This window comes from Hemitrygon akajei, chromosome 4, assembly GCF_048418815.1.
Source record: "Hemitrygon akajei chromosome 4, sHemAka1.3, whole genome shotgun sequence".
Taxonomy (NCBI): Eukaryota; Metazoa; Chordata; class Chondrichthyes; order Myliobatiformes; family Dasyatidae; genus Hemitrygon; species Hemitrygon akajei.
This window is the reverse complement of record NC_133127.1, coordinates 81,497,340-81,519,286: the sequence shown is the minus strand read 5'-3', so window position 1 is coordinate 81,519,286 and position 21,947 is coordinate 81,497,340. Positions and strand designations below refer to the sequence as shown.

Sequence of the window (21,947 nt, the reverse complement as noted above, 5' to 3'; positions counted from 1 at the left end):
TTCTGGAAAGTGTAAACATTTGTGAATAGTTTGACAACATCTCGAATAAAGTAACATTCAAATAATTACTTAATATGTTACCAACTGTAAATCTAAATCCATATAATCATGTAAATACTGAAATATCATGGCATTGCAGGTTGGAAAGTACAAATTTTATGATAGTTATATATTTTCAAGTAAAACTAATCTTCATCTATGGTAGTAAAATAAAAGAGGACACTTGAAGAATGGGGTGATACTAAAAGTGGATGAAGATTCAGGAACTACAAATAATGTGTTCCATTCAACCTATCTTGGTCTACACTCCATCTTAGATATTCCCTCATTCTTTCCACATCCATTCCCCCTTCTCCAGAACTTACACTGCTGCCTTTTCAAGTACTTCCAATATTATGTATTTTTATTTCAGATTTCTAACACTGAGTCTTTTAGCTGTCTGTTCCTAGTCTACAATACTGGTCTCTACAAAAACATTTATTTTCTTAATTGTTTTACAATTTCTCTTTAATTTTCTATAAATCATTAATCTTTTCATCCTACTAGGTTAGATGTGATGAACTTTTTTCCATGTTGATATTTATAATTAATGGATTATTTATTTTTGTATTGTGTTTATATTATTAACTCTGCAAGTGTCTCCTTTGCCTTTCTGGGATAACTACATGTAATTCTATAGATGTACTCTGCTACCTAGAAAAAGACAGAGGACTGAAAAAAATTGGGCTTGTAACTCTAAAATTCCGTGAGAACGGAAAGATTCACTGCTATAACCCTTTACTAGCTTCTCGGCTATTAAAACAGGAGACAAAGATGCATTTCTGTAGAATTTCCACATTCAATGTTAAGTCTATGAGCAGAAAGAGAAGGGGTTTTTGATGTTCATAGGATATGTAAATGAAAAAAAGTGTTAGGGTTTGGCTGATGAATAGATACAAAGGGATTTGGCTTTACTAAGAGAAGGGAAGTACAAATTAAGCCAAGGATAGTATTTTTTGATGCAGAGGATAGACCAGCACACAACCTATTGCCTGCACTCTCATTCTTAGAAATTATTGAAAGCTAATAAACTGTATAGGTCCAACTAAAATAAGAATAAAGAAATAGGAAACAAAAATGTCTTAGTCATCACATTTTTTTTCATTTTGTAGACCTTGCTGGGTTGATATTGGAAGTTTTGAAAATAAATGAACAACTTAATTTTTACTCTGACTTTATATAGAAAGCAGCCATTTAGTACACAGACAACAGTTATTTGAGTTAATCAAGAGTAAAAATGACATTTTTAGAACAAAATGCAAGCTTTATTTTTGCAAACATTGTTAATGTGTGGTGAACCCACGATCAAATTACATAGATGTACAAGTATTCAAAAAGAACAGACCTAAATGGATTACAGTCTACACTAGGTGGCCACTTTATTAGGTACAGGAGTGCAATGCAGTGTTGTCTTCTACTGCTATTGCCCATCCACTTCAAGGTTTCAATGTGTTGTGTGTTGAGAAGTGCTCTTCTGCACATCACTGTTGAAATGCATGGTTAGTTGAGTCCCTGTTGCCCTCCTGTCAGCTTGAACCAATACAGCCATTCTCCTTTGACCTCTTTCAGTAACAAGGCAGTTTTGCCTACAGAACTATTGCTAATTGGATGTTTTTTATTTTTCACACCATTCTCTGTAAACTCTAGAGACTGTGAAAATTCCAGGAGATCACCAGTTTCTGAGATACTCAAACCATCCCATTAGGCACCAACAATCATTACACGATCAAAGTCACTTAGATCACATGTCAGACCCCACTTGGAGTACCGTGCTCAGTCCTGGTCGCCTCACTACAATAAGGATGTGGAAGCCATAGAAAGGGTACAGAGGAGAATTATCAGGATGTTGCCTGGATTGGGGAGCATGCCTTATGAAAACAGGTTGAGTGATCTCGTCCTTTTCTCCTTGAAGAGACAGATGATGAGAGGTGGCCTGATAGAGGTGTATAAGATGATGAGAGGCATTGATTGTGTAGATAGTCAGAGGCTTTTTCTCAGGGCTGAAATACCGTAGATTCCGGATTTTAAGCCGCTACTTTTTTCCCACATTTTGAACAGCTTTGAACTTTGCGGCCTATAATCCAGAGCGGCTAATACATGGTTTTTTTTCATGCCGCCTCGTAAACATTTTGCCTCATAACAGTAGACCAATAAAATTGATGAGTAGTTCACAGAGGTCCAATGAAATTGTACAATAAATCAAGCGCACTTTCACAATTAAATTATTGTAAATCAGTCATTTGTACTCACCCTCATCAACATGGAAAACACTCGAAGCATTGTGCTGCCTTATGGCAGTTACTTAGTTTATAATATTTTCGCTTAGTAATTCATTTTCTAGTTAAAGTTAGAAGAGTTTTAACTATATTTGTTTTCTGTACTACATCGCGGGATGCTATGACGTCACACCCGGTTTCGCGGTGTCTTGTGGGAAAATGCCGGTTTGCGATGAAACGGGACGGAGGGAGGGAGCGCATTACGCGAGCGGCTTTGGATCTGAGCGAACGCTGCTTTTAAGTTAAAGGTGATCAATAACTTTTCCTGGTAGGCTGCAATATATATATTTTTTACCAGTCGTTAGGAGATATTGGAATGTTGTTCAGTAAAGAAGTATACGCAACGTATATTTAAAAGTAGCCGCGTTATGGGCACGGTTCGAAAAAAAGCATTTGCAATATGTATTTGTTTTTGTTACCATATGGATTTAATTAAAAGTTAAAAAAATCCTCACGTGTAATATCTTTCTGTGTAAATATCTCATATTACAACGTGGGACACCTGCGGCCGAAAATCCGGTGCGGCCTTTACAATTAAAAAATTGATTTTATTTCTAAAATTAGAGCCAGCGGCTTTTAATCAGGTGCGCTCTGTAGTCCGGAATCTACGGTAGTTGCCACAAGAGGACACAGGTTTAAGGTGCTGGGGAGTAGGTACAGAGGTAAGTTTTTTACTCAGAGAGTGGTGAGTGCGTGGAATGGGCTGCCGGCAATGGTGGTGGAGGTGGATACGATAGGATCTTTTGAGACTTTTGGATAGGTACCTGAAGCTTAGAAAAATAGAAGGCTATGGGAAAGTCTAGTAATTTCTAAGGTAGGGACATGTTCGGCACAACTTTGTGGGCCGAAGAGCCTGTATTGTGCTGTAGGTTTTCTATGTTTCTTTTCCATTCTGATAACTGGTTGAAACAGTAATTAAACATCTTGACCATGTCTGCGTTCAGTTGCTGTCACATGATTAGCTACTTAGATATTTTCATTAATGGTTAGTTGTACAGGTGCACCTAATAAAGTGGCCATTAAGTGTAGTTATACCTGTCCATTTCATAACTTCTTCAAACTTTTCAATGGTTATAGTGCCTGGTTTAGAGCATCAGTTTGCCTTTAAATTGCTAGATTGATCTTTGGACAATACTTCAGTTTATAAATGAAGTCTTTATAAGGTTTCTTTGTAGAACTTTGGGCAAGAACCGTCATGATAAAAAAAACCTATGTAATAATCTAATCTACACTAAATTTAAGATCACATTCTGGGAAAAAAATTTGCTTTGAATGGGAAATGGAAGTGAACATTGTGCACATAATTTCCAGAGTTGTGAGGCTGAAGATATTGCTGGACAGTGAAAGACAATGAATGGCATCCATTCTTTCAAACACCAATTATGAGTACAAAGTAAACTGAAAAACTTGCTTCCATGGGATTGGAAGTAGCCCCAGGCTATCTGCACTTGATTTGTTTGGGTAGGATTTCCTTTCAGTGGATGCTCTATAGTTATGTTCACAGTGGCTGTATTTGTACCCATGCCTTCAGTATTCCCAACCACTTCCAATCCATCTACCTTCTCTTTTCCACTTCACAAAGTAATCAATTTTGACAATGGCTGACCGCTTACTTAAGAACTGCCTCAGCACTGTGGAGAGTCTGGACATACTGGTATACCGTAGTTTGAATACCCATTATTCAAAATGCTTGGAGCTGGATTTTTCAGATTTTGGAATATATAATGAGATACCTTCAGATCACCATCATTTCCAAATCTGAATTTATGTGCTACCAGTAAGCAACATTATCTTATACTTGATCATCACACATGTACTTAACAGTAAAAATTATTTCATACCATTAATATAATGTGTACAGGGTAACAAAAGTAGTATGGCAGCATTCATCTAGGTGAGACCGTACCTAGAATATTGTGTGCAGTTTTGGTCCCCTAATCTGAGGAAAGACATTCTTGCCATAGAGGGAGTACAGAGAAGGTTCACCAGATTGATTCCTGGGATGGCAGGACTTTCATATGAAGAAAGACTGGATCGACTAGGCTTATACTCACTGGAATTTAGAAGATTGAGGGGGGATCATATTGAAACGTATAAAATTCTAAAGGGATTGGACAGGCTAAATGCAGGAAGATTGTTTCCAATGTTGGGGAAGTCCAGAACGAGGGGTCACAGTTTAAGGATAAAGGGGAAGCCTTTTAGGACCAAGAGGAGGAAAAACCTTTTCACACAGAGAGTGGTGAATCTGTGGAATTCTCTGCCACAGGAAACAGCTGAGGCCGGTTCACTGGCTATATTTAAGAGGAAGTTAGATATGGCCCTTGTGGCTAAAGGGATCAGGGGGTATGGAGAGAAAGCAGGTACAGGGTTCTGAGTTGGATGATCAGCCATGATCATACTGAATGGCGGTGCAGGCTCAAAGGGCCGAATGGCCTACTCCTGCACCTATTTTCTATGTTTCTATTGGGAGAATACCTGAATCAGCTGTTGAACAACAAACAACAGCAGGCTTTCAGTCTCCGCCTACAATGCCATGTTTTGATTAAAAGGTTACAGATCACTGTATTATTATTTTACTTTTTTTTAGATTTTATGTAAGGTATAAAAACAATCAGCATTGTAGACTTGCTCTGGTGGTAGATTTTCATCCAGAAAATCTTCACAAACTCAATGAATTTCTCAACTGCCTTGTGATCAGCAGACATCTTTATCTTTAAATTTTTTTTAATCTATAAAAACTTAATGTTGTGTCTTTTCTGCAACCAGCCTGCTGAATATTCACAATTACCTTCAATCTTCAGACCTCCATGATAAATCTTTACCTATTTCACTAGCATTAAGTGGCATATGTTCACTCCGATGCTGACAAATCCCTTTTGAGATGTTTATTTTTCACTTTATTCAGCGTTTTTATATTTTTCATTAACTTCTGTTTATTACTACAGTACTATGCAAATGTCTTAGTCACATATATATATAGAGCTAGGGTGCCTAAGACCTCTACATAGTCCTGTAGTAATTTTATGTAGCCCAGTGAACTGCTGCCACAAAAAAAACCCAAGTTTCATGACATGTGTGAGTGACGATAAACCTGATTCTGATATGCGTCTCTTTTGTGGACTGAAAGTGGGAGAGGGGAGGGAGTGGGAAGCACCAGAGAGACATTCTGTAATAAACCAATTGCTTGAAATCAATTGACTTTGCCTGGTGACTCAGAGTTAGGTGTGTCTGCACCCAGACTACCACCTGCCCCTGGCACTCCTTCTCTGCCATCTGTATCACACCCCACAGCATCCCACCCTTACCATTCCCAACATCATTTGTTCCTGCCAGATTTACAGACTTGCTCTCCACTCCATGATGAGAAATATAATACCATGCAAGAGTCTTAAGACACACTATCTATATACATGTGCCGAAGACTTTTGCACAATACTGATGTCAGGTCATTTCTCAGAACTGTCTGTGAAGTGCAGAGACTTGGGAACCTACCCAGCCCCTTGTGTAATCTTCTATTTGTGATGTCATGTCAGTACTCAAAAAAAATTTCAGATTTTCGAGTTTTGGATATGGGGTACTCAAACCTGTGCTTGCTTTAAATAAGTCTTAAATTGAAGAAACGTATGTATGTTTCCTTCTCCTGCCATTAACAGTACTGGTGTAAGACTAAGATCAAGCTAAGGAATTCATTTGTAAGCCATGCATTATCTATAATTTATGCATACCTTTGGCTTCCAGCTCTTGGAATGATTATGAAGCAATTTTAAAGCACTTGTATATTCGGTTTGTATTTTTCGTGCAGGAACAAGGAGATCTCCATCAGATTTTGTTACAACCACCAAATCTGCCATCTCTATTATACCACGTTTAATTCCCTAAGGAAGAAAAAAAATCATCTCTTGAAATCTGTGTAAATTTAAAATAATATTTCCTACATTTTTAAATCCTTTCCTGCAAGTTACTGTGGAAACTTTTAAAAGCCATTTGGGAATACCAGCGTTCATTTTAAGTTGGCATCAAAATTGGACATAACCAAACAACAGTTTCGTCCCCGTGGTCAGCACATGCATTTAAAGAAACAGTGGACATTGAGTTCAAATTTTAATATTTTATTTTCTTAATTTTCTGCTGCAACCCAGTTTCCTTTCACAGAAGAGGTAATAATCTTGGCTATTCACTACACTACAGTAGCTATAACTAATACATCCAGTACAGCAGCTGCCTCAAACCAGCAGTGGCTTGGGCTTGATCCGGATTTCCTGCTCGTCAAGTTTGTATGGGCTTCCCCTGTGTGCTCCCATTTCCTTCCACATCCCAGAAGTGCATGTCAGTAGTTAATTACTGCAAGTATGTAGGTCAGTGGTAGAATCTGGGAGGAATTGATGGAGATGTGGAAAACTAAATTGCTATAGCATTAGTATAAATAGGTGCTTGATGATCAGCATGGACTTGGTGAGTCAACAGGCTTGCTACTGCATTCTATGAATCTATAATCTATTTGGCTGAAAGAATCCATGGTGCACAATAAAGTTGCCATGAAGTGAAAGAATTATAAATTAAGAAAACAGGGAAAAAAATCCTTGTTTCCTCTCCTAACAATTATACAGCTAACGTGGCAAATCTCTAATAATAATGAGGCAGCCTACAGAGAGGAAGTCATCACCCTGACACAGTGGCTGTTGACTACAGGAGGAATGGAGACAGGCTAACCCTGTTGACATCAATGGATCTGGGGTTGAGAGGGTGAACAGTTTTAAGTTCCTCGGCAGAAACATCACTGAGGATCTCATGTAGTCTGTACATACCAGCTGTGTGGTGAAAAAGGCACAACAGCACCTTACACCTCAGACAGTTGAAGAAGTTTGGTATGGCCCCCCAAAGTTCTAAGAACTTTCTACAGGGGCACAATTGAGAGCATCCTGACTGGCTGTATCACTGCCTGGTATGAGAACTACTTCCCTCAATCGCAGATCTCTGCAGAGAGTAGTGCGGACAGTCCAGTGCATCTGTAGATGTGAACTTCCCACTATTCAGGACATTTACAAAGATAGGTGTGTAAAAAAGGCTTGAAGGATCATTGGGGGCCCAAGTCACCCCAACCACAAACTGTTCCAGCTGCTAGATCCAGGAAATGGTACCGCAGTATTAAAGTCAGGACAGCTTCTTCCACCAGGCTGTCAGACTGCTTAATTCATGCTGATGCTACTGTATTTTTATGTTATATTGACTATCCTGTTGTACATAATATTTATTATAAATTTACTATAATTGCACATTGCACAGTTGAACAGAGAAGTTACAAAGATTTTTACTCCTCATGTATTTGAAGGATGTAAGTAAAAAAAAGTCAATTCAATTCAATACAGGTGGCTTTTGCTGAAGAGTATGTACTTCGATAAATTAGAATACTGGACTGTGGGTCACAGTGATAGACTTAACACATGAAGTACAATACTTCCTTGGTAGGAGCAATATTCCAGCATGCTAACTGCTTATAGAAAGATAGAATATTTAAATAGAAATCAACATAGGATCGATAAATAATTATATACTGCACTTAGTACATCCAACTTCTCTCAACTTAGAAACTATTTCTTTAAAATCTAAGATTTAGTTTTTGGCTGTATAATTAAAATAGAAAAAAAAAGTAACTTGACCAGCACATACAAAATGCTGGTGGAACGCAGCAAGCCAGGCAGCATCTATAGGGAGAAGCACCGTCGACTGACGAAGGGTCTCGGCCCAAATCGTCGACAGTGCTTCTCCCTATAGATGCTGCCTGGCCTGCTGTGTTCCACCAGCATTTTGTGTGTGTTGCTTGAATTTCCATCATCTGCAGATTTCCTCGTGTTAACTTGACCAGGCAGTGATTTTTTAAAAATCAGAAAAGTCTTTAAAGGCATTAGCCTTTAGCACTCAGCATATATACAAAAAGAATGAGCACGGAGACAAACAGGTTACTATAAAATCAGAGGATAAGAGATCAATAGAAAGAATCATAGAATAATACAAAACTGACAGAAACTTCTGCTAACCATGTCCACGATGACCTATTCTTTGCCAGTTATCAGAACTGTAAGATTTAAGTGCTTATTCAGATATTTCTCAACTAAGGAAATTCTCAACTCACTGAAGCAGTGTATTCCAGATTATTATCAACCTCTAGATGAGCGAAAAAAAATCCTCCTCAGATCTCCTTTAAACCTTCTACCCTTTACCCTAAATCCATGGTCTCCAATATTAAATACTTCTGCTGAAAGGAAAAGTTTGTTACTCTCTACCCTATTTATGCCCACTGTGATTTTCTATTCCTCCTCAGCTTTTTTCACTCTAAGGACAGCAAACCCAATTTCTTCTTGTAAATGAAGCTTTCTGTATTGAGCAACATCCTGATTAATCTTCTCTGCCCACACTTCACTGCAATCATATGCTGTCTATAGTGTGGTAGCTGTATACCAATCAATAGTTGTTCTATGCTCTTATATTCTTGCTCTGGCTAATAAAAACAAGCATTCTTTGCCAATTTATTTACCACGTGCCATATTCAAGGATCTTTGGACTTGTACGCCAAGGTTCCTCTGTTCTTCAATTTTCCTTGGTTATTAGTCCTCCCAAAATGTATTAACTTGCATTTATTAGAATTAAATTCCGTCCGTTACTGCACTGCCCATCTTACCAACTGATCAATATCATCTTTTAGCCTAATATTCTTTTTCTCACTATCAACACCAACAATTTTCATGTCATCTGTCACTTGCTAATCATATCTCCTACATTCGTATCCAATTGTTTGTATAACAAATAGCAAGGTTCAATCACTAATTCCTGTGGCACAACACAGATTGAAGGCTTCCAAACACAAACAATCCTCCATTTCCTCTATCTCCTGTTGCCAAGCCAACTTCCGATCCAGTTTGCCCATCTGCATTGGATCCTATAAGCTTAGATCCAAGCAACATGCTGCAAATTATCGCTGCACACTTGCACCACCTCTTTTATTTTAATCATATTTCCAATACTATTTTGTAACCATATATTTTATCATAATCATAATTTCAATACTATTTTGCAATTTAAGGGCTTTTTAATCTTCCTATAAAAATGAAAAGCCACACAGAATGTTTTTCTTAAAGAAAATCGTATCATATTATTCTTTAATTTCGCAAGTCGAGGAGCAATGCATTAAAGAAGATTAGGCAATAAAAAGTAGTTTCTATCTCACCTGAAGTTCATCTCCCCCTGCTGGGGAAATAAACAGTATAAACATATCCACCATGTCGGCTACTGCAAACTCAGACTGGCCCACACCTGTGCAGAAGACAAAATCACAATGGCATTGCTTTTACTAAATCTGAATTAATTAAACTGCATCAAGCAAGTGGAAACTGAAAGACTTATCAATCAACAAAACTGCTGAAAAGCATGATCAGCAAGGAAATAGTTGCAGTGCTGACCAAATGAACATGAGGGTAATATTTTTCTAACTATATCTACTGAAACAATGGCAAAGCTGAAAAATCCTAATTTCTAATTACTGCAAAAATGAAATCTCACACCATTTTAATGAGTGTTTTTTTCTGATTAATAATTCCAATAACGGTTCCAGACCAAATTTAGTTTACTAGTTTCTTGGACATCAAAGAATATGATTATAGTGTACATGCAAGGAACCTGAAATAATAAAAGAAAATACACTAATTACTCAACAGGCTATGCAGCAACTATGGTGAGAAAAACAGAGTTAATACTTACATTCTTATGATCATCACCTTATGTCAGAAGCTGTATCAGATTTATCACTTTATCAACACTTTATAGAGAAAATTCACGAAACAACTACATCTCCAGGCAATCAAACTCCTGAATTTTGGTTCAGATTTGAGAAGTTACTTTTATATTGCTGAAGAAGTTCAATAACCAGGGCTAACCAACATTATTAATAATGGGAAGTTGCAAAACCTAAAAGGATTAATTATTTGAATATTGAGAATTCTATACCAAATCTCCAAAATATTAAAACCTCTCTTTTTTTCTTTTAGTAATACCTATCCACTTAGTATTCCAATTTTAGTATTTCTTGCTCCTCCACCTAATAAAAAAAAAGAGAACGTGAAGCAGGAATATGAGGATAAAAGAAAGAGATGAGATCAAGTTCAAATGCTTTGTTTTATTGTAAGATGTGATATCTGTGTGCAGGCTAGCGAATCTGAAGTGATAGGACAGGTTTATTACAAGGATCTCAGAATAAAAATGCTTGAACTTGTAAAATATCTTCATAGCTCAAATTCTTTCCTTAGGTTTGCCCCCTATTCCATTATTCTCTGGGATTCCTGCACATCTAATTCTAGCATCTTACAAGTATTTATCATAGTTACGATTCCAACATCCAAGGTCTTGTGCTCTGAATTTCCTCCTTGATTGCATTCAATTATATACTGTTTTCTACTCAATTACAACATTCCTTGAAATGAATCACCTTTTAACACTCACTGAACCATCAAGGAATATTAAAAATGATTTTGTGGGTTTTCTGCATCTGGAATAATTTTGGAATTGGAAAGCACCAAATATGATCCAGGATTGTAAGCCCTGAAATAAAGATCACAGAATCTGGTAGAAGAAAAAAAAGAATAAATAACTACCGGTAGTAGTGTGGATGGCCTCAGACTAAACCCCCATGCTCATACAATTCAAACATGAGCATCTACTAAATTCACTGATTCACTAAGTACATTCAATAGAGGGCCTGTTAATCTGGAATTCAAATAAACAGTAAAATTTCATAAGCACTCTTTTGACTTTGGTAGTGCCAGGCAAGTAGATTTTCTTAAACATGAGATTCTGCAGATGCTGGAAATCCAGAGTACACACACAAAATGCTGGAGAACCTCAGCAGTTCAAGCAGCATCTATAAATATGATTAAGCAGTCAACTTTCCAGGCTGAGACTCTTCATCAGGACTGGAGCAGGAAGAGGAAACCGGCAGTATAAAAAGGTGGGGTGAGGGGAAGAAGGACAAGGTAGATTTTCTTGACCACAGAAAGTTACTCTGATAAATACGATTTATTTCACTAATTTGTACATTAATTAACAGCATAATAAATTTGCCAGAGAATCTTTATTGGCTTACAATCTATGTACTTAAGAAATCTTATGTATTTCTATTTATTGTGTTTTTTATTATTACTGTGTTCTTAATCTTTTGTGCTTTTTTTTGCACTGCATTAGACCTGGAATAACAGTTATTTTGTTCTCCTTTACACTTGTGTACCAGAAGTGACATGAAACAATCTGGAATCTTTAAACATCAAGAAATATATATGCACACCAGGCCCTGGCTTTGGCCACAAATCTACCCAAGTTCTCAACCCCTGGAGCACACATCTCAATGCCATCTCCAGCCACACACCCAGCCCAGTCTGGACACCGGCCTCAGGTGCACTGTCAACCCTGGCTTACATTCTGGAAATCCAACAAAACGTACTGCAGACCATCAAGATTACTGAATAATTGGCGTGATCATCGATTTATTATAATTATTTTTGTATGCCTTCAAGTTAACCCTAGATTCAGATTGCTCAGCATCTATTTTAATGCTATAAAATTTGACATCTTCCCCCTCCTCTCACCAAAGGATGAAATGATTTATTAAATTATGAGTCAACCTTTCGCAAGAATGAGCTAATTATGAGAATCTATGTTTTGCAATAAGAATTCAATCCCTTGAGCCTGTTCAATAAAATCCTTCCATATGCTTATTCAATCTTGGCTCCATGACATTTTATAAAAGCTAATAATAGCTTCAATTAGAATGATAAACAGAGAACTGTTATTTTCGACTTTAAGGATGTTGATAAATTCCAACATTTATAGATTCATAGAGTTACATAGCAGAGTCATGTCCTTTGCCCAAATCGGCCATGCTGACTAAGCTGTCCTCCTGAGCTAGTCCTGTTTGCCTGCATTTTGCTCATATCCTTCTAAACTATTCCTGGACATACACCCATGCAGAGAACTGTACTGCTTCCTCTGGCAACTAGTTCCATATACAGTGCCTTGAAAAAGTATTCAGCCCCTACAACTATTTTCACATTTTAATGTTTCATTTTCTAAATTTAAAATATACTGAAGTACGATTTTTTGAGCTAATCTACAAGCTATTGTGCATTATGTCAAATCAAAAGAAAAATTCCAAAACCTGTCAACAATTTATATTTAAGCCCTCCAAGTCCTCCAGATCCAGTCACATCTTGGTGAATCTTTTCTGTACTCTCTAGCTTAATCACATCTTTCCTATAGAACAGGACCAGAACAACACAGTATTCCAGATGTGGTCTCATCAACATTTTGTACAGCTGTAACACCATAAGACATAGGAGCAGAATTAGGTCATTCAGCCCATTGAGTCTGCTCTGCCATTTCATCATGGCTGATCCATTTTTCATCCCAGCCCCAATCTCCTGCCATTTCCCGTACTCTCCTCATGCCCTGGCCAATCAAGAATCTATATTGGGTGTTGTGTAATGCTCCTGAATTGAATAAAGAGCTTAAGGTAAAAGAACCCCTCAAGGACAAGGAATCATAATGTGATCGATTTCACCCTAAATTTTGAGATGGAGAAGCTAAAGTCAGATGTATCAGTATTACAGTGGAGTAAAGGGAATTACAGAGGCATAAGAGAGGAGCTGGCCTCAATTGATTGGAAAAGAACACTGGTAGGAATGACAGCAGAGTAGCATTGGCAGAAATTTCTGAAAACAATTTGGAAGGCACAAGATAAATACATCCCAAAGAGGAAAAAGTATTCTAAAGGAAAAATGACATAACTGCGGCTAACGAGAAGTCAAAGCCAACATTAAAGCCAAAGAGGGGGTATATAATGCAGCAAAAATTAGTGGGAAGTTAGACAACTAAAAAGTCATTAAGAAGGTAAAGATGGGAATACAAAAGTATGCTAGCCAATAATATTAAAGAGGATACCAAAAGCTTCTTCAGATACATAAAGTGTAAAAGAGACGTGAGAGTTGAGTGAAGAGTGGAGAGTGGAAGAGTGGAATGAACTGTGCTTTTCTTGCAGGACAGTTGCAGTTTGCAGTATATTGAGCTTAAATTTGTTGGTAGGTGTGGGAGATAAGAGCAGGTCATTTTGTAATGCAGTCATCATCATTATTATGTGTAGTGTCATATGACATGGTTGACTATGGTCTTCCATGACCATGATTGTTCTTGGCAAACTTTTCTACAGAAATGGTTTGCCATTGTTTTCGTCTGGCCAATGTCTTTACAAGACAGGTGACCCCAGCCATTATACTTTTCAGAGATTATCTTCCAGACGTCAGTGGTCGCATAACCACTGGTTTTAGGCGACAAACCAAATCTCTTTAAACTCTTAATGAAATATAGTCGCTGTCATGTCTTCTTTATAGTTGCATTGATATATTGGGACCAGGTTAGATCCTCAGAGATCTTGACACCCAACAGCTTAAATCTGCTCTCTCTCTCTCCACTTCTGATCCCTCTATGAGGATTGATTTATATTCCCTCTTCTTACCCTTCCTGAAATTCACTATCAGCTCTTTTGTCTTACTGACACTGACTGCAAGGTTGTTGCTGTGACATCACTCAACTAGCTGGTATATCTCACTTCTGTGTGCTCTCGCATCTCCAACTGAAGATTCTACCAACAATGGTTGTATCATCAGCAAATTTATAGTTGGTAGTTGAACTATACCTAGCCACACAGTCATGGGTATAGAGGAAGTAGAGCAGTGGGATAAGCACACATCAGCGAGGAGGAGATAATAAACCTAATTCGGATTCTGATAACCAGGACTTGTGATGTGCACCAGGTGGTCATACGACCATCCACCACCTGCTACACCTTGTCCAAGGGTGACCTGCAGGCTAGTGGAAGGAAGGAGCGACTCAAACCTCCTTTGGTAGAGATGTATACTACAGCAGACTGCAGAAAAAAAGTGTTTTGAATGAATCACAATATTAGGCAGCAGTGAGTTGCGTTAGATTTCTGATTTTATTGGAGTAAAATAAGGGGCCAGTTTATTAGAACTGGAATAGAAATGCCCAGAACTAAAATAATGCTGGAATCTAAAATACTTTAGAACATTACAGAGAATAGAGGAGATATCTGGAGAGAAACTGGAAATCCCAGAGGACTGGTGAATGGCTAATGTTGTACATGGTCACAGTGGCCTCTCCAGATCCAACCAAAGGTGTAATTATTTGTCCTTCACATCTTCAAGCTGTTCCTCAAGCTTATGCTGCACTTCATTAGAAATTGTGAGAGGTCAAAGTGGGAATGAACATAAGAAACAAGAGCAGGAGCAGGCCACTGCGACCATGTGTGCCGCATCTTACCAGAAGGTGTAAAATATCCATCTGTATTATTGATCTTATTTTCCTCTCTCCTCAGAGTGCTCGTTCTGTAGATAATCTCCAATAGTTTTTGTTTTAGCAGCAGCTGACTTCTTTAATCTGCCTATTAACCAGATGACTCCATGATTAAGCCATCCAAACAATCCTAGTCTTATCCTATCAAAAAATTTCCTATCCCCTACTAATTCCAGACCCTTATCCCCAATTGTCACTTCAACTTAAAACTACTTCTTTACATTGTCTTAGTTTGATGATGGGCTTTTAACCCAAAATATCAACTGCTTCTCTTTCTGTGGTTGTTGTCTGACCTGCTAAGTGTTTCCAGCATTTTTGTTTTCACATTTGAATACATACAAGATGTTTTTGGACAGAGAATTCCAAAGATTCCCACACTCTAGTGAAGGAATTTCTTCCATTTTGGTCCTGAATAACCGATACTTTAGTTTCATATTTTCTCATACGTTCTTATAACACCAGAGGAACACTCTGCAATTGAACCAATGCCAGCTTTCAGGACATTCACATTGGTCCCACTTCCTTCACTGGTAACTTATTCTCAATCACATGCACATTAATTCTACCTACACAAGGGCTAACTTGTAATAATCTACCAGCACACCTTTGGGACACGAGCAAAGAGCATGCAGAGGAAACACACATGGTAAGAAGATGAAAGAGCACCCGAGATCAGAGTTTAATATGGGTCACTACAGCTGTATGGTAATAGCACAAAAATGCTGTATCACTATGCCATGCTTTAATTGTAACCCAAGCTTCGGTCATCCCTACAAGATGGCCAATCTCTGTAACCTAATATTTTTCAATGATATTAACTCTAGTTCTTTTAAACTTGAGATCATTGGCCCTGTCTGCCTTCTCTTTCTTCATGGGCATTAATCTGCTGTATCTTTGTTGCACCCAAGATCCCTACATAATTGTTGTCCACAACACTTTTCCATATGAAAAGTAGAATCTGAAATCAAACATTTTGAATAAAATATACAGCTCAAAGTTTGCATGTTGCCTATAATCCTCCACTAATCTTCAAGGCTTTTCCTTCAATGTCACTTTCTGTGAACCTTCATCAATTTATTTTGCAATATTTATGCCCATCTTTCCCAAATGCCTTGTTTGAAGTCCTTTAAGCTTTCGCCCATAAGCTTTATGTGGACAAGAACTTGGTTCCACTCTCGTTTCTTCAGATAAAGCCAGAGATTTTCCAGAAATGTCTTCTTATTCTGAATTAATCTGATTTCTCTCAAGCATCCGTGTTTGACTCATACCTGTTTCTTCTGTATATGTCACCCCTCTGCAGTATCGTCCAAGACCATTAGTTTCCATCTTGATGACAACTCATTGCTTGGCCCTTGCACTGTCTCTATATTGATAGGTTCTTTGTTAGACATTCAATGTTAGTTTAACAGAAGTTTTCTTCAGCAACTAACAATTTTCAATACCTGTTAGCATGTAGATGCCCAGTTATCTCTCTTCTTGGTGGTTAGGTGAAATAGAACAAAACCATTTGCTTCAAATGATCAGTTACTTAAAATCTGAAATTAGCCTAATAGGTAAGTGGGCCTTCAATCCCACGTGAACAATCAGGATAGTGGAAGCAGAAAGCAGACTGAGGAAATTCTTACAGCAAAGATACCAGGTAAATAGTAGTGGAGTGTGTCCATCCGAGGTAATGCAATGGGATGATGAATTATAACCACATCAGCTGAGTTGCTATCCCATTAGGAATTGAAAAAGCTAGCTGCCAGTGTTATTGCTACCACTCAAAGTGGAAGTAGTATAAATTCAAGTCCTGTTGTCATGAAACAGGACAGCTGTTATCACAGTATTAATCACATCTTAAACATATTATTCATTCGTTATGCACTTACCTTTCATCTGCAGATTACAGGAGGTAGCAGCAGCTAACCAGGGTGTTAGCATTGCTGCATTTTCTGAATTCCAAGGAAGAGATGATGAATGCTAAGACTGGAGGAGTCATTATAGATGATGGCTGAAATGATAGGAAATGAAGGCATTCTCATACATCAATTACTAGGCTCACTGAGGTACCCAGGGATCTATCAGAGGACAGGTTGTAGTATTGTTGCAATACACTGAAAGCCACCTCTGGAAAGATATTTTTAATATTATTTCAAGAGTTTTAAATATCAATTTCCAACCGCATCCTTTCACTGCAATTTTTGGTTTACCAGTGATAGATAATAATCATCTATCCGCTTCATCTCAACGAATGATTGCATTTGTTACATTAATGGCTAGAAGATCTATTTTACTGAATTGGAAAGAAATTAACCCTCCAACTGTATTTCAGTGGTTTTCTCAAACTATTTCTTGTTTGAGTTTAGAAAAAATTAGAAGCGTGGTTTTTGATTCTTCAGTTAAATTTGAGGAAACTTGGAGACCATTTATTCAACATTTTCATATGAGTTAAATGGTCTGATCCTAAACCTTACTGTTATTATCCTTATTTATTTGGATGGAGGTTCGGAGTTATCGGCACTACTGTATGTATTTAACATTATGCAATTGCCCATGTTGGTTAGTTTTTTTTTAAAGTTTTCTTTTAGTTTTTTTGGGTTTTTTTTTCTCTTTTTCGATTCTTTTACATTAATACTATGAGTTTGGGAGGCCTTATATATTGATTATTATATATCTGTGTCTATTTAAACTATTAATTATGTACTCTCAAACGTTTTGTATTCATATTTCACTTATGTTTTTAAAATTAATAAAAAGATTTAAAAAGAAAGAAAGAAAGCCACCTCAAACACTGGGAGCTGCTGCAAACAATAAATAGTATTCTCAGCTTCTGTTACAGCAAACCAAGATTGGACTACTAGCAAGGAAGAAGCTGAATCTCAGCATTAATTGAAATATTTAGAAACTGAGATTTGCTTGATTTACAAAGAAAACCAAGACATGTACTGTTATGGTTGGGCCAACAACCATGCCAAGAGAGTTCTCAGCCTCTTCCACACAAGAAAGAGAGAGCTCAGTTCAAGTTGTTACTCAGCTCTTCGACGTTCCTTGGTAAGCTTTCTGGGAGGACTACAGATGTGACAAGCATGTCAATGGCCATAGTTATTAACCTTCATTCTATTTAAGAGGTAATCTGGAATCTCAACAGCCAACCTCACCCTTCAGTGACCTAGCACCTGTGTTAACCTTGCCTCCTGTTGGCTATCCATGCATAGTGTTTCAGCACATGTTGGTCCTACCTTTAAACTACTTCCTTTAATCTACACATCATCAGTATTTAGATGATGGCTCCAGTATCTGAGATAGTGGCTACAAGTATAAAATCACTTGGCGACATTCTTTCCCAACACTGTCTTATTGCACTTCTCTGAACACTAAGATTAAAAAAAGCACAATTACAGGTGAAGTGAGAGAAAAAGCAGGAAAGAGCAAAAGTTGAAAGCTTACAGCATCCAAGTGTCTAAATCTGAAGAACTGGAGAACAAGGGAGAAGCACTTCGGAGAAGACGGTTGTGTATGCAACACCTGTATTTTCTATTGTCTTAACCCCACTGCTGATGACAACCTCAATAATGGCTGCTCCAATTTAAGCACGCACCATCTTACCCTTGGATTCAGAGAATGTAGAATGTAGGTACCTTGCTATATTGTCTCTTGTGCAAGTAAAGGTTACCTGTGTGAATGTTATACAATGTGTATAATATGGGACTATCACAGTTTGACCGTTGACAGCATTATGTGAGCTCTGACATGTACATCTGCAGTTCACAACATTAGGGTGAGTTAAGTTTATGAATCTTGAGCCTGACTGCGTGATACATCACCATCAATTACTGCTGTTACTAATGTGTTTCAAGACAGGAGGAGGATGGTTAGTGGATGCACATGCATATTTTCAAGCTGCACATATGCTCACCAGTGAAGCTGGTCTCCCACCAAATTGCTATGAATTGGAATTTCTTAGCCTTTGCATCAGCAGGCAACATTCCCAGCTAGCATCCAGGCTCTGCCAAGAATTTCCGCAGTATCTGGAGCACTTAACATGAGAGTACCCTGGCTAAGTGAAATCCTATGAAGGAACTCAATTCTTTTGCATGCCTGTGGCTTGGAATAAGCAGCAGTAGAGAAGCTGCTATAATTTGAGAATCCTGTAATTTATCCATAAAACAATAAAAGATGCAGAAATGTTTATTTTAATCAGCATGTTTACCTAATTCTGCAACGAAAAATGGGCAACAAAGGCATTATTTTTAGTCTGATTGCTGATCTGGGATGAATGAGGCTGATGACTGATGGCTGAGTAGGTCCAACTTTTCCTCCACCCTCTCCATCCAAAACATATTCTTAATCAACATTTACCTCATACAAAAAGCGACATAACAAACTTCCAAAAGTATGTGTGTGCTGGATTTGTAGGAAGAATTGTACAGTAATTCCCATCTAGAATTTCTGTAATTCCAGTCATTGCATACATTATATTATATATTTTACAGGTGCTATAAATTTGAAGGAGGCAATGTGCTGTTACCTTTTGATGTTTGGAAATTATTTGAACTGCCTGTGATGCAATTATTACTAGTCTGTCTCCTAGACCACATTCAACTAAAATAAACTGTCCTATTTGGCTCTGATGTACTTTTGTTCTACAATTCCTAAATACTAAACAAATTAAGCCAGTTAAAGAAATAATACTGCCTATTAATTTTTTTAAAAAAATGTCTTTCTTTGATTTACCTTCAACACTGGCATCAGTCAGTCCCAATTGGCAACAACACCTCAAGCTCCATTGCACTGAGCAATGGTGCTGTCAGAGCTGCGTGCACAGCCCGCTGCTGACTCACGACTGCACTACCAGACCCAGCTCAAACCGCATCATCAAGGTCGTTGATGATACTGCAGTGGTTGGCCTCATCAGCAACAATGAGTCGGCATATAGAGCGAAGGTAGAGAGGTTTGTCAAATGGTGTGAGCACATGGACAAGACAAAAGAAATTATTGTGGACTTCAGGAAGGTGCAGGTCGACCACTTCATCGCACATCAATGGTTCTGCTGTGGTGAGAGTGAAAAGCAGGAAGTTCCTTGGTGTGCACATGACAGATGTTTTAACCTGGACTCACAACACCTCCTCATTAGTCAAGATAGCACAATAGCATCTACACTTTATAGGAGACTGAGGTGAGCAAGTGTATCAGTCCCTATTCTAACAACTTTCTAAACAAGCATCAACAACAGTGTCCTGTCTGGCCACATCACTGTGTGGTACGGGAGCTGCAAGGCATCAGACCGCAAGCACCTACAAAGGATATTCCGGGGTCTCCCTCCCTACTATTTGTAACATTTACCAGGAGTATTGTATATGAAGGACCTGAAGCATTGGTGAGGATCCCAACCACCCATTCCAGAATCTCTTTAACCTACTACCATCAGGAAGGAGGTACAGAAGCATCAGCACTTAGAATGGCAGACTGGCTAACAGCTTCTTCCCTTACCCTGTGAGACTAATGATACCCTGCCGCCATCACTGCTGCACACTACAAACAATTTGAATATTTTATTCACTGCTTGTGGTAATATTTTGTTTTATGTGCTGTGTGAGATAAATTTTGTGAAGGCACCGTGATCTGGAGGAACATTATTTTGTTTGATTGTATATATGTACAGTCAGCTGGCAATATACCGTAGATTCCGGATTATAAGCCGCTACTTTTTTCCCACATTTTGAACAGCTTTGAACTCTGCGGCCTTTAATCCAGAGCGGCTAATACATGTTTTTTTTTCATGCCGCCTCGTAAACATTTTGCCTCGTAACAGTAGACCAATAAAATTGATGAGTAGTTCACAGAGGTCCAATGAAATTGTACGATAAATCAAGCGCACTTTCACAATTAAATTATTGTAAATCAGTCATTTGTACTCACCCTCATCAACATGGAAAACACTCGAAGAAAAGCAAGACCTGAGCGCGTCAGACCCGAGCGCATCAGACCCGATTAGACCCGATCGTGTTACGCGAGCGCGTCAGACCCGATTAGACCCGATCGCGTTACGCGAGCGCGTCAGACCTGAGCGAAAACGCTGCTTTTAAGTTAAAGGCGATCAATAACTTTTCCTGGTAGGCTGCAGTATATATATTTTTACCAGTCGCTAGGAGATATTGGAATGTTGTTCGTGCTGTTCAGTAAAAAAGTATATGCAACGTAATTTGTGTTACCGATACGTATGTATATTTAAAAGTAGCGGTGCGGCCTAAAATCCGGTGCGGCCTTTACAATTAAAAAATTGATTTTATTTCTAAAATTAGAGCCAGCGGCTTTTAATCAGGTGCGCTCTGTAGTCCGGAATCTACGGTACCTGAACTTGATCAGCACTCTTGGGTCTTACGACCTCCTGTGCACACACTGAAATTCTACAGGACAGGACAGGATCTGTTTGTTGAAACTAAGAAGTCGCTGAGCAGCACACATTGAAGCAATAGACAATAGACAGTCGGTGTAGGGGTAGGCCATTCGGCCCTTCTAGCCAGCACCACCATTCACTATGATCATGGCTGATCATACACAATCAGTACCCCGTTCCTGCCCTCTCCCCATATCCCTTGACCCCGCTATTTATAAGAGCTCTATCTAACTCTCTCTAGAATGCATCCAGAGACTTGGCCTCCACTGCCTTCTGGGGCAGAGCATTCCACATATCCACCACTCTCTGGGTGAAAAAGTTTTTCCACATCTCTGTTCTAAATGGCCTACCCCTTATTCTTAAACTGTGACCTCTAGTTCTGGACTCACCCATCAGCGGGAATATGCTTCCTGCCTCCAGCATGTCCAATCCCTTAATAATCTTATATGTTTCAATCAGATCCCCTCTCATCCTTCTAAATTCCAGTGTATACAAGCCCAGTCACTCCAATCTTTCAACATATGACAGTCCCGCCATTCCGGGAATTAACCTTGTGAACCTATGCTGCACTCCCTCAATAGCAAGAATGTCCTTCCTCAAATTTGGAGACCAAAACTGTACACAATACTCCAGGTGGGGTCTCACCAGGGCCAATTACAGCTGCAGAAGGACCTCTTTACTCCTATACTCAATTCCTCTTGTTATAAAGGCCAGAATGCCATTAGCTTTCTTCACTGCCTGCTGTACCTGCACGCTTGCTTGCATTGACTGATGTACAAGAACACCTAGATCTCGTTGTACTTCCCCTTTTCCTAACTTGACTCCATTTAGATAGTAATCTGCCT

The 21,947-nt window shown here is 38.4% G+C and overlaps 1 protein-coding gene across 1 annotated transcript in view; it reads right to left on the bottom strand.

Moving 5' to 3' along the window:
- The window catches only part of mmaa (metabolism of cobalamin associated A), a 55,261-nt gene that overhangs the window by 1,212 nt on the left and 32,102 nt on the right, over nucleotides 1-21,947 (bottom strand). The window contains exons 4-5 of the mRNA XM_073042944.1: nucleotides 9,538-9,623; nucleotides 6,041-6,190 (exon numbers count right to left, since the gene is read on the bottom strand). Coding sequence (XP_072899045.1) covers nucleotides 6,041-6,190; nucleotides 9,538-9,623 — 236 coding nt within the window. The remainder of the gene's footprint in view (nucleotides 1-6,040; nucleotides 6,191-9,537; nucleotides 9,624-21,947) is intronic.